Here is a 13,949-nt window from a genome sequence, read left to right as displayed (position 1 = left end):
TGGCACAGGGGGCAGGGCTGGGGTGCCATGGAGCCTTACCCGGATGTTGTCCTGCCAGTGGTGAGCCTTCTGGAATTTCTCCGCCGCGTTGGCAAGTCTCTGCAAAACAAGCGGGAAAGGAAGAATGAGCCCAGGGGAAGCAGGAGCAGCCAGGCATTGCCCACTCCAGCCCAGGAGCACAGTGCCACCCCAGTGCCCAGCATCCCTGCCTGGGGGTTCCTGCAGCACCCTGGCACCCCTCTGCTGCACGGGCAAGGGGGCAGCAGGAGGCACGGTGGGCAGCAGCCTGGGAGGGTGCTCCAGGGACAGGGAGCCAGTTTGTCCTGCTTGCTCCTGCCTTTCCTGGGCCAAGCCAGTATCTCCAGGGGAACTGCTGCCATCTGAACTCAGCAGGGCTGAGCCACTGCAGCCTGGCAGCTGGAGCAGGGCAGGCTCGTGTTGCACAGGGCAAGGGCTGAGCCCAGCTCTCTGTACTGACAGCTCCCAGCTCTGTGCACAGCAAACAGAGAGACTCTTCAGAGCAAACAGGCAGACTCTTGAAAAACCCTCTCAGAACCCCCTCAAAATGCACCAGTGCTGGGGCCCAGAGGTGCAATGTGCTGCCCACCCACATTTAACCCCTCTGTACCCCATGGCCACACTAGGGTAAGCAGAGGAAGCAGGATTTATTTGCCAGAAGCAGGATGGGGTGATGCTCAGCACCAGGGCACCCTCACTGGATGCTCAGCCCTGAGACCCCTCACCAGCACAGAGGGTGCAGCAGGGCAGGGCTGGAGACTGGGCAGCCCCTGGGGTACTGCAGTGCCTGGAAGAAGCTGCAATCTGGCCTTTTGTGGAATCAAAGGGGATAAACAGGGCGAGAGCTCCAGGCTTTCTACAGGATCCTCTCCACATCACAAAGAAAATAAAGCCAAGAACAAAATGAGCAGCCCCAGGCACCCTGGTTTGTGGGCACTGCCTGGGGAGCTGCCTGCCAGGGCTGCACAACCTCATCAGCACCAAAAGCCAGCAGGAGGCATTCCAGTGTCCTGAGCCAGCCCACAGAGCCCAGGGCCACCCAGAGCCCTGGGGGCAGGACACTCACTGCTAACAGAGGCATGTCTGGCCACACTCAGCACAGCCTGCCTCCCACCAGCCATGAGCTGTCAAGGCTCCCAGGGGATGCACAGTGCCAGCTCCCAGCCCCAGGGGCCAGTCTGTCCTGGCTAACAGGCCATGAGGGTTTCCAGGCTGCTGCAGTCCCCAGAGGGCTCCCTGGAGAGTTAGTGGGACACAGAGCAAGGGAAGATGTACCCTACAGCACAGCCCCCTGCCTCGCCTGCTCCTCATTCCCTGCAGAAATATTTCCCTGGAGGGGGATGGACACGCTCTGCTCCATGCAGGTGGTGCTGGCAGCCAGAGCATGAGGAGAGAGGTGAGCCTGGGCTGCTTTCACACACTGAACTGGCTGGAGGAGGAAGGAGCACTGACATCCTGGGTGAAATAACAACCCCAAATCACTGCCTGGGCGGCATCACAGAGATCCACATAATGAACTCAAGAGTCCCAGTGCTACACACACGACTTCCACACCATGAACCACAAATCCCAGGACAAAAAAGCATTCCTTTGCTCATCAGGCATGTGGCAGGCTGATGGGAGCCCACAGGGGCAGCAGTGAAGTCCAGTGGTATCCCTGGGAAATTATTTCCTATAAGAGCTATAAGAGCACCCACACATAGGAGCCCTGGGCACAGCCACAGGTCACAGCTGCTGTCCCCATTGTCACCAGTTTCTCCAGCACTCCCACCAGCACAGAGGGATGCAAAATGTCTCAGCCTTTCCAATTGGGTGCTCAGGGGAAGGCGGTGCCCCAGTGCCCCCCTGGCCATGCAGGACAGTGGCAGAGCCAGCCCTGGCAGGGTGGCTTGAGCAGGGCTGTGGCAGCAGATGCTGTATTTCTGTGAGCGTGGCAAAGCATAGGCACTCAACAGTAAGGTGAAAGAAATCACAGATCTGGCCCTCCCCAGCCTGAAAATGCAGCTTGTTCTTATCAGATGCTGGGAAACACGAATCCATCACTGCATAATCTCAGCACGTACTGGTTGAAACTTTCCTGTTTAATCTTTTCTCTTTCTCTTAATCTTGATTTCTAAATCAAAGTGCTTGCTTTCAGTGGCCAGCATCCAAGGGGAAAGATCAGCTATCAGCTGAACATTGAAGCAAAATCCTTATGGCTCCAGTGGCAGGCAGAAGGGAACGAGAAACAACACGTGGCTGGACAGAAAAGCCAAGGGATATGAATTTTCAGGGCACTTTTTCATGGTCTCACCTGCACAGCCATATCCCTGCCCCCAAGAGCTGCCTAGAAAATCCGTGGCCCAATTCTGTACCTCATCCCCTGCAAGCTTTTGTGCTCTGTTTATACATTGAGATGGCTGATTAAAGACGAGCATTTATTCTGAGTTGCGTTTAAGGCAGTGGTGATGAAATATGCATTTTTCTGTACTTGATAAGAGTGTGTTTGTTTATTATGGGCTAGGGTAAGATTTATGGACATCTTTAACTATTCATTGCCTTGTGCAAAGTGCCTGGAGGGTTGCAAATGGTGCAGTAAGGGACGGCTACACCCAGGAACGACACCTCGACAGAAGATATTTTTCCTCTGGAAAATGTCAATTTGTCAAAGTCAAACCAGACACAATTTTGGTTAAAAAAAATAGAAAAGGAAACCCAGATGTTCTTGTTTGATAAATAGCAGGAAGGGGGGAGCCTGCAGCAGGATGGCACAGCCACAGCAGGGCGCTGTGCTGGCTCCTGGCTGCCGCCGGCTATTCACCCAGGAGAGGCGTCCCCAGAGCCCTCCAGCTGCTGCTCCTGGAGCATTTTCCTCACTAAAGACATTTCAGCCCCGTGAGCAAGATGTGACTGGGAGGAGACAGGGGCCGAGCAGGCAGCCTGCCATCCTTCCTCTGCAACAGGGGACAGACCCAGAGTGTGGGGGTCCCAGGGGAGCAGTCCCATCCTGTCACATCCCTGACTGGTGCTGGAGGGAGCCCATCCAGCCCTGCCAGAGACGGGCTGCTTCAGGAACAGGATGGGGGATTGCTGGATTCAGGATCCTCCAAAACTGTGCCAATAACAACTGGTCCCTGCCTAAGGGGGCTCTGTGGGACAGCAGCTTCTGGAGGTGTTTGTTAGGGCAGGGTTTTGTTGCTGCTCCCCCAAACCCCACTGACAGCTCCCCAGGGTCTGCCTGGAGCCACACACTGCTGCAGGACACCCCCATTAATGCCAAATGAGTTCATCATGAATAATGTTATTGTGATCAATACAGCTCAAGGATTATTTCTAATCCTTAATAATGATTAAACCATTATTTTTCAAGTGTTACAGATCAATCAGAGCGGCTCAAGGTGTGCTGCGTGCAGGGACTGTGAGATGCCCAGGAGGCAGGCAGTGCACTGGGGAGCCTGGCAGGGTACAGGGCAGTCATCAAAACCTCTCCAGATTTCAGACCCGGGGCTGTCAATTGTGGGGTTCAAACAGCAACAAAACATAGAGGAATTACCAAAAATAAAGCATGGCTGTGAAATACCTGCAGATTTCCAGCAGGCTGTGGTGCAGAGACTGCCCTGGCACTTTAAAGAGCACGTTTCTTTCCCCAGAAGTCACCCAGGGCTAAGGACAGGAGATTTAGAGGCTGAAAACACTGAATTGAAACGACTCTGAAGGTCACGAAAGGCCAGCAGGAGATTAGCAGGGGATTGGTGTCTGGAGATCCCGACAGACAGCGGGCTGAGCGAGGGGGAAGGTGCTGCACGGGCTTATCGTGCCCAGACTCATTTGTATTCCACATGGAGCCCCTCTCTGCTCACCAGGGCTGGGCTTCAGCAGCTCCCTGCCCTGCACGGCAGCTCTCCAAGGAGCTCCTCCCAGAAGATGGGCAGCAAAGGAAAGGGGCAACAATTTGGATGACCATGTTTGCCCAGAGGATGGCAACCCCAGACACACGGCTGCTGCTTTTCCCTGGCTTTGCTGCAGGACCTTGCTACTCAGCCCACCCTGAGCACGGCTCACCCACGTGTGCTCGCCCCCAGCAGCAGCTTTTGGGGACAGCTGCTCGGATGGGAAAGCTGCTGGGAGTGAGCAACACTTGGGGCAGCAGAGCTGGCACAGACAGGGACCACAACCTCCCCTCTAGTGCAGGGACCATCCCTGATGTTGGCATCCCCACTGCTTGAGGGGCCAGCACGCTGGAGAATTGTCCCAAGGGTGATGCTCAGCTCCTCCTCGTCACCCCTTCTTCCCCATCACACCTGGGGCTATCCTGCACTGCTCTGATATTTTCACACAGACTCTTTCCAAAGGAAACTGGTCCAATGATTTAGTAAATCTCTTCTCCCAGCCCCACCATGGCAATAAGCATGCCCTGGCTGCTCCTGCCTCAGTCAGATCAGTGGGTTTAACTTGGGAAGCAGCAGAGCAGAGCTCAGGGAGGCCAAAGACCAAGGCTGGATTTATAAAACAGGATTACAGCAAACACTCTGCAGAAGGAGACTGAGCAGCCCTGTGTGACAGCAGCTATGCCACCCCTGTGTCCAAGCCTCAACACAGGTGCCCCAAGCCGATGTGGAGCTGGGGGATGCTCCTCAGGCAGTCTGGGATGGAGTTCTGGCTTCTCCCCACAGCCAGTGTGGAAGCCCAGCCATGGCCCATCATGCAGCAGCTGTGTGTGCCTAGGGATGTTTGCTCCAGGGAGAGCCACTCCTGCTAAGCCCTGCTTTAACTCCCTCAGGGAGGCTCTTATCACCCTCATCACAGAGCTTGCCCAAGGCTCTGAATTGCATTAACTTTCTGCAGCTCAGTGTCTGGCTGGGAGGGGAGATCTGTGCTGGGGATTCAAACAGCCCTGTGCCACCAGGAGGGGAGTGCCACACAGCATCCCAGCTGCCAGCCCTCCTCCCACTGCAGGAAAATGCTGGTGAAAGGTTAAGGCAAGAAGGTGAAATCAAACACATATGACAAAGCCAAGGAACTCAAGCCCCAGGCAGGATCATCCCTAGGAGCTGGTTTTGCAGCTCTTCCTCCTCCATAATGAAGGAATGAGGATAGCACAAGCCCTCTTCTCTGGTACCAGCCCCTCTTCCATGGACAGGGCACCCTGAAGCCTCACCTGTTACTGCAGAGCATCTGGAAAGGCCAAAGCCCATTCCACCTGCTTCACATGTCTCCATCCTCCCTGCCTGCATGCAACAGGGCAGAGGGCACTTTCTCATGGTGCCACCTCCTGCCACCAGCTCCAGGGTGCCCCCACCCCAGCTCTCCCCCTCACCCCCAGCACGTTCATGGAATTCACCCCAAGCAAACCCTCCCAGCAGCGTGCACGTCACCATCCAAAAATGATCAACCAGCGACAACAGACAACAACCCCTTACGTCCACAGAGGGAATATAAATCTTGAGTAAACACTGTAAAGCAGCGAAGCATCTCATCCTGTAATAATCTCCCAGACAGTTGATCCCAGGGCTCTTATTACCCCCCCAGCCATCATCTGAAATCCAGTCAGCAGCAGGCTCAGCCACGGCTCTGTATTGATCACGGAGGCAGCTTCAAATATGCTGCGGCATTTTTCTTCCAAAGCACTAACTTGTTTGTCAATAACTCCCCTGGCTGTGCAGGAGGAGAGGGATGGATAGAGCCCTCCTTGCACCTGGATCCAGCCTGGGCATGAGGGAGGATGGGGCTGCAGCCAGCACTGGCTGCTGATGTTCTGCTCATAGGAGGGCAAGTAAAGCCCCAGGGAAGAGCAAAGAGCACGTGGGAAATCCTCAAAGGGCTCTCAGACCTCGGTTCTGCACCAGCTGGTGTTCATTGCTGGGGTCTGGCAGGGCAGGGAGCAGGGACACCTCTGCAGAGCCAGCCCTGCCAGCAGTGAGGTCACAAGTGCAGAGCTGGAGCTAAACCAGAGCCAGAGCTGCTGCAGATCCCATATGGGGCAGTGGCACAGCCAGCACCTGGCACTGGGGGGCTGGGATGAGCCCCAGAGCCACAACTTCCATCATTTTACGGAGCACCTCAGTAACTCAGGCTCTGCAGGCCTGCAGCATGTGGTTCTTGTTCCCCTGTCAGCATTTCTTGTTTCTCCTTCCACCATCCCCACAAGCACATGGAGGGGAGGAGTGAAACATCCCAAGAAGAGAGGTACCAATGTCTTTGCAGAGAGGGTGAGGAAAGGGAGTGTGTTGCTGCTCAGGGTGCTTCTCCTACCTCAAAATATTGCTCAGGTCTCCAGAAGGGCTTAACTTTCCACAAACAGCAAAGCACCAAGGGCAAAAGGACAGTGCAGAGAACCAGGCACCCTGCAGCACAAACTGTGCCTGCTGCTCTCTTCAGCTCTGCTCCCCTTGCAGAAAAGCCTCTCTCTGTCACCCTTCTCCAGGAGTTCCTGTGCTCCATGAGGCTGGATCCTTGCTTTCCAAAACCACAGACAGAGAGCAGCTCTGCCACTGCTCCCTGTCACCAGGAGGGGAGGAGGAGGAGGGCAGGGGCACTCTGTGCCCTGCAAACCCAGGGGACACTTGCCCCTGGGGACCAACAACAGCAAAACCTCAGCTCAGCTGCTCAGACCCTCCTTGGCTCCTGCCCCATCCCTCCTGGGGGAGGAAGGGCTCACACCAGGGTGCAGGATCTGTCCCCACCTCCCTCAGCAGTGAGGCAGAGCTGTGGGAGGCAGGATGGAGAGATGAGGCCAGGAACAGGTGCAGGCAGGCTTGGCCTCTCTCACTGTCCCTCTCCTGAGTGGAGTCAGCAGAAGGAGCATTTGGCCACACTGGCATTGCCTCATCCTGCATGCTCCTGCCTTTTACCCTGGACATATGGCAGCAAACCTTGCTCTTCCATTAGAGATGGCTTTAAACAGTACTGCTAAATATCATCATGCTCAAGTCCGGCTGGAATGTGCTGCTGTCAGGCTTTGGGATGCAGGTGGTCCCTTGGGAAGCCAAACCAGGCACACTTGCCTGCTCAGGATATGAGAAAAATCCTTTTCCTCCATCCCCTTTGCCACTAATTTGCAGTCACAGTAGCCTTTTGCAGCTTCTGTAGCTGATGGAGAGGAAAGCAGGGACCTCTGCTCTGGGATCCCAGCATTCAGCCAGAGGAGAGCCAAGCAGGAGTACTGAGCTGCCCTGTGACAGCACAGTTCTCCAAGCTGTCCATGCCCAGCATTTTAAATGGTGCTCATTTTACACCTCTCACTCTCTTTTGGAGCACCAGCTAACAAGTTGAGCAAGGCAGAGAAAGCCCAGTCTGTTCCTACCATTTCCACAGCAGTCAGACCAGTAAAAGTCTAAAATTCTGGCTGTCAAAGAAACAAAGTCTCTCTTGGGATGAAGCTGGAATCTTGGTGGCTGCCTCCCAGGAGGTGCTGAAGAGCTGGGGCATGCCAGCAGCATCCCAGAGGAGTGATGGATACAAACCACCTGAGAAATGTCACTCCAGAGTTGTTTTTGGTTGTGGGTGGGACAGGTGTGCCCCAGCAGTGTCAGGGCTGTCCCTCCCAATCCAAGCCCCTCAGGGGTGGGCTGCCAGGCTAAGAGCCTGGTGGGTGCTGCTACCCACAGCTGCTTTGCCAGGGTCCTGCCAGCAGCAGGGACAGGGCAGGTGAGCTGCTGGGCACAAACACTGCGTCCTGGCATGGTGCAGTGCATCTGCCAGAGCTCTGCCACGACTGGAAGGGCTTGGGGACTCTCCTGCTGGGTGACAAGCAGCTGCTAGCTGCACAGTAAAGTTTCAGATGACTAGAAATAATTCAGGTCAAGATGCATTTGCTGGAAGGTCAGAGCTGGGAAATGTGACAGCAGGCATTTCACCAAGCTGTGGAGGAGGAGATGGTGCTGCCCTGGGCTCCTTCCATCTCCTTTCCCCCCATGCCAGCATGCTGTGGCTCCCATGGGATGGGTGACTGGAGGGACACGGTTCCTACAAAGGATTTTTGGAGATGGTCCCTTCTGGCAGGGGGTCCCAGGGCAGGCTCAGCTTCTGCAGTGTTGGAAGGGCCAGAATGTCAGTCTCAATCTCAGCCCACTGCTCCTCCCAAATATACTCCAAATATTCAAACAAACAGCGCTCCCTAAACCACACTCAAATATCCTGTGGACCTCCTGCTACGATCATCAAGAAGGGCTTGTCACAGTTCAAAATCCATTACAATAACCACAAGGCGTTTCAGCAGCAATTATAAGAGATAGTTGCACTTAAAAATCAATTTTACTTAGAGCTTGGAGGAAACAGGGTTTTTTAAAAATAAAGGAAAAAAAAAGGAAGTGATACAGCTTGTCACTTGGGCAGGAGAAGGAGGAATTTGCCTGGCCAGGTCTTAGAAGCCAGAGTCTTCAAAGAAAAAAAATAAATCCTTCCTTATCATTATCCTTGCGTATTTCGGACAAATAAGTTCCACATGAAGAGAGTAAGTTGTTCAAGGAGTGGCTCACGCTTCCCTGTGGTTCCCCACATGGTGCCAACAACACAGAAGCTCCTGTGAGATGCAGGAGGGCATCCCTGAAAACCCAAAATGCAGCTTGCATCATGCCAGGCCCCTGACTCCCTGCTCCATGGGCATGAAGCCTTTAGTGCCTTTGAAATCCTCCCCTTCAGCTCTCTGCCTTTCACTCAAGCAGAGGCTGTTGGAAGCTTGCACTGGAAACCACTTACAATCGATTTATTTTAAGGCATCACCTCTGGCTGCGCTGTGATGTGCGAGCTTTAAAAAGCGCTCGTTCATTATCCGCTGCTGCCGCGCGGGGATTTCTGTGCGGCACCCCCGGGGCTGCCACAGCTCCTCTGCTCTCTTCCTGGGCTAAGGCACATTTGCAGCGTGCACTGATTCCCACCAGAGTGCCCCAGAGTACCACCGCCCACCCCACAGCCCCGGCAAACCCACAGAACTTCCCTGCTTGAAGCCCTCCAGGGACACTGTGACATCTTTCTGGTGTCCTCCAGTGCCATCAGCCACTGTCCTGCAGCCCGAGAGGGGTTGGACACACTGAGCACTTGCTCAGCCTCCACTGCCTCTGTGATAGGAACACAAGCAGAGCAGTTGACATTGCCAGTTTTTAACACCAAAAAAAAGCAACTGCAGTGCAAAAAGGACGTTTTAGTGGTATTCTGCTCTAAAAACCAGGACAATATTTGGAACCAGCTTTGCTCAAACTTTCAGACAAACAGCAAAGAAGCCCCAGTGGCTCCAGGTGAGGTGGGGAAGTTTCAGGGAGGTGGAAGGGAGCAAGTTCAGGAGGCCACCAAATGGCTGTTCCCAATGTGACAGCTCACGGTGACCTCAACACTCATCCAGCTCCCCCTGGCATGTCCGTGGGGCAAGGGGCAGCCCCCAGGCTGCCAGGACACACTCTCATCCCATTGGGACACCCTTTTTAGAGATCAAGGTGCTCACTCCCCTCTCCTGGCCCTTCAGCCTCCTGCTCTTTGGCAAAGCTCAAAGCTCCAGCTCTTCAGACTCATTGCTCTTTGTCAAGATGTCCCAATGTGCCTTCCCACCCCTGTGCCTTCTTATTCAAAGCCCCAAATCCTCACACAGTATTTCCCTTCAGTCCCCATCCCTATGTTGATGCTTATGGACCACTGGACAAATCCAGGCTATACTGATGGAGCAGGATGGTTGCTGCTTTGCTTCTGCCCTCCATTCACCTATTCTCTCTTGTCTGGAGCCTCAAATTTCAGTGTTGTTCAACTCTGCATTTCTACAGCCCAGCAAGCTCCATTTATGGCCCAGCATCCTGAGTTACAATGAAAGAAGGAACCAAACAGAAGAGAACAACCACCATGGATGTCAGGGGATTTGGTGTATTCCACACCAAGCCCAGCCCCTGGCAGATGTATCCACTCTACTTCCCTATTTTCTGGTTTACACAGACTTCTGATGTTACCAGTAACATAACTTGCCCAAAGAACTTTCATACAGGCCCTCTTCTGACTCCCTTATCATCTTAATTTCTTTCTTTTGTTCCTTCTCATTGCATGTGCAAGGAGAGCAACTCTCATTGCCCGCTGCAAATCTGGCTCCTGCCTAGCAGATGTGGTGCTGGGTAGTGCTGGTGCTCACAAAGCCCCTGTGAGGAGAGCTCAGCTTCCTTCCCCTCCTGCAGCAGTGTGGCAGCCTTCCATTCCCATGGGGAACAAAGACAGACCCAGGCCAAGGAGAAGGACTCAAAGCACAACTTGCTACTACACACATTTCTCAGGCTTTGTCTTTATTAATTCTGCCTGAGACATGTGCTCACTGCAGAGCAGCCCCTGAGAAGTCTCTCCCTTCCCTGAGGCACCTGGCTCCAGGATGGAGAGCCCACAACCCTCCTTTGGGGTCTGTGTTTGTGGGGACAGATCCTTCCCAGCTCAGGTTTTCCCTGTGCCAGCACTGGGCTGATGCAGCAGCTCCCCAAGGGAACCGGCAGTGCCCTTCCACTGTCCTGCTCCAGGAACACGTTTTGCTGTTTCTGTTAAACCAAAAATTCAAGGCAACTTGACACTTTCTGTTTTAAAGACCGAGAAAGCATGGAGGAGCTTCCCTAAGGGAAAAGCCATCAAGTGGAACAAGTTTTCAACAACTACACGTTCCTTGACCTTTTCCACAGTCATATCTTTAATGTTTCATGGACGGATTTGATAAAAAAAAATTAATAAAATAGATTTCATTTTTAAAAAAAAGGTCAAGACATGTGTTACAGGGAAAAACTCATTTAGGTCCCTACCTGATGCTGAAGAGCCCTCCCCTGCCTCCCACCCAGGGCACTCTAGCCCAGGCATCTACCTCCCCACCTTTCTTTTCATCATATTCAGGGTTTGATCTCCTTTGGACTTTTCCTTCCTCTACCAGACATGGAATCAGGTACCATAAGCATTCAGAGCTGACAAATGCTTGGGAGTCACAAATATTTGGTGGAATGTTGCTCATCTAACTTGGAGAGGCAGCCAGAGAGCTCAAATGTGGAGAAAATGCTTGTCCAGCCTCCAGCACAGCTCTTCTACCTGCCGCTGCTCCACCTTGAGCCCAAAGTTCTCCCCAAATGAGAGATGTTGAGGCTGCTGCCATGCTGAAGCCATGCACATTTGCACTCTCTTGCCCATCATTTCATGGCTCCTGTACCCATCCCATGAGCATCACCCCATGGACTTCACATCCCTATCCCTGTGGAAATGAATATGGATCCCATCTGCTGTGTCTGAGCTCAGACTTGTCAAGAGCAAGCAAAGCAAAGCAAATTCCCCAAGCACAGAGCCAATTCTGGCTGATCAAGATGTTTTAAAAAATAAATGGTATTTAATTGGTATTAAGCAGCTCCATCCTGGCTGGCCCAGCGGACGCTCCCAGAGACTCAGAAACAAAAGCAGCCAGGATGCTATGGACATTTCTATTATTGAGCCCACTCTGCAATTAGAGCAGACTTCTGTCCAACTTCTGCCTCTTTTCACCATTCCCTCAATTTATTTTTTTTATTCCTTAAGAACAAAATATTATTCATCAAAGTTTGCAAAAAAGCCTGCGAATGGCTGCGATAACATCATACTAAGTTATTAAGTGGTGACAATGGGGGACAATTACAGTATATAGTCCATTATAAAGCACTGCCGTTGGGATGAATCAAAGTAAAACACCCCGTGAATGGTGAGGAGCTTATTAACAGGAACATTGGTGTGCCAGAACATAATACCTGCATTCAGCCTCAGAGTTAGTGCTGAGCTGCTGCTGCTGCTGCTGGGGACTGTGGAGGAAAGAGGAGGAAAGGGCTGGCAGCTGCACTGCACTGCTCGAGGCATCAGCCCCATGGACTGATCCTCAGTGCTTGAACACAGACAAAGAGCAAAACCTCAGTCCTGGGCCAGCACCATGCAGTGTCTTGCCCTCTAAATCTGCTTCTGGAAGGCTCAGAAGATTTTTGCAGTGGCTCAGCCAAGCACAAGCAGACAAGGATTTCCCTCAAATCCCACCAGGATCAGGAGCATCCTCTCTGTGCTCACCAGCACCCCAGAGGGTATCTCAGCCCTGCCTTTTGGGCAAGGAGGGTTCCACCACTATCAGCAAGTCTCTGCAGGTCCCACTCAGGGGTGCTGGGCACATCCCAGACTCCCTTCACCCATCACCCCTGGCCTGCAGCAGCAGGTGAGGAGGGCCATGATGCTGGGAGATGAGTGAACTAAATAATCTGCAAAAATTCTCTTTGTTGGGAAGGGAAACAAGTAAGCTGCATGCCGTCTTCCAGAGCTCAGCAGCAAAATTCTCAGGTTTGGGTGTGCTCAAGGACTAACCTGTGGGAAGAGCTGGTTTATGCTCTTCCTCCCAGGCTCTGCAGCCCATTCACACCTGGGTACAGTTCTGATAGGTCCTGTCCCTTCCCTCTCTGCTGGCCCGAATTCTTGCCAGTGGTGAAACCCTGCTCTCCTTTGCCAGTGCAGGGTTTCCTGCTGCTCCAGCCGCTCTGCCTTGCTCCTTCTAAGATGTTATTTTTACACTTCCCTTAAAATACAACACTAAGAGAGGCTTCTTGACTATATTAACATTAGGAATCTAATCAGCAATCAGACAGCTCATAATTTTCTGATTAGCTCTGATTATACTCAATCTTTAGGAATGGAAAAAAAAAAAAGAGGGAAAGCGGAAAAAAAACTTAGAAGGAAAAATATAAAAATATTCTCTGCTCAGTTTTCCCACCCTGATTCCCTTGATGAGGCACAGAGTCACAGGAACAGCTCTGCTGTTCCCAGCTAAGAAGGAACAGTGCCACAGTGACCTGCTGAGAGTGTTGGTCAATAACCTGGTGCTATCACACTGCTGATCTTCATCCTTCCAGGCTTGGCTGGGATACTGTCCTTGAAAGGGGCTGCTCAGGGAATGGAGAAGACATCAAGAGTGCCAGAGCTGCTGACAAACCCAGAAGAGTTTTGAGAGCTCTGCTCTCAGGCAAACATCTCTAATAATCTGCTAAAAGACAGGCAAAATGATGCCACAAAAAAAGGAAAGGATGTGTGTGTGTCCAGCTGGCTTCAGCCTGGAGAATGGAACCTCTCCAGGTGATGACAAGGAGGAGGAGGAGGCTGAAGAACTTTGTGAGATGAGGTCATGGCCACACACTGGTTTGGCAGGAGATGATTGGTGCTTTGTGGCAGTCCAGAGAGAAAGATCCCAAGGAATCAGGATCTAAGGGCTGCCAGAAGGTGGGAGGAAAATGAGCACATGGCCTGAAGGTCCTGGGCAAGAGCAGAGGATGCCCCAGCAGGCAGATTTACCTGCAGACCAGGCAGCAGGAGCAGGAATGGCATCTCCTCTGAGCATCTCCAGCATCCTAATGCAGCAGGGCTTTTGTGAAGGAGGAGGAAGGGATGTCCTGGTGCTGAGCCTCACAGCTGCAGCCAGGAGGGAGGAAGCTGAGGAACAAGCCAGAGGAAGGAGATCTAAACCAAGCCCTCTAACAGAGTTAATCAGTCGCGTGCGCTCTGCGTAGGAGATTCACTCCTGACTGCAGCAAGCCATCAGCTGATGCTGTGAAGCATGAGATTTAATTATTTGTATCATGGCCATTGCCTGCATAACTACAAATGATATTAATGGTGATAAAATTGTCCAGCTGGCTCTTCCAACCCATCACCACCCCAACTCGCTGCCTCCCACGGCAGGGATGTGCCGCCTCGCAGGGACCGCGGCGCAGCCGGCGGCAGAGCCCATCCACCCTACAGACACCATCTGGAGCCACCATCCCATGGCCACACGGGGTGGCTGAGCACAGAGCATGTGCTTGGTGTCTGAGGAGGGCTCTGGTAATGAGAGGTGCTCTGTCAGAGCACTGCCTGGCTCTCTATTTGCAGCAGCGTAGCTGAGCCTCTGCAGAGCTCACGCCTGGGCAGCCCCATCTCCCTCCAAGCTGCTCCAGGCTGCTCCTCAGGGCTGCTGGCAGAGC

The 13,949-nt window shown here is 53.0% G+C and overlaps 1 protein-coding gene across 2 annotated transcripts in view; it reads right to left on the bottom strand.

The window, feature by feature from the left end:
* CACNA2D2 (calcium voltage-gated channel auxiliary subunit alpha2delta 2) overlaps positions 1-13,949 on the bottom strand; it is a 212,087-nt gene that overhangs the window by 44,518 nt on the left and 153,620 nt on the right. For both annotated transcript variants that reach the window (XM_063164515.1, XM_063164516.1), the window contains exon 4: positions 40-99. In XM_063164515.1, the coding sequence (XP_063020585.1) occupies positions 40-99 (60 nt within the window). The remainder of the gene's footprint in view (positions 1-39; positions 100-13,949) is intronic.

Source organism: Melospiza melodia, chromosome 10, assembly GCF_035770615.1.
Source record: "Melospiza melodia melodia isolate bMelMel2 chromosome 10, bMelMel2.pri, whole genome shotgun sequence".
NCBI classification, from domain to species: Eukaryota; Metazoa; Chordata; class Aves; order Passeriformes; family Passerellidae; genus Melospiza; species Melospiza melodia.
The sequence above is the reverse complement of the archived record's forward strand: the minus strand, read 5'-3'. Positions and strand labels throughout refer to the sequence as shown.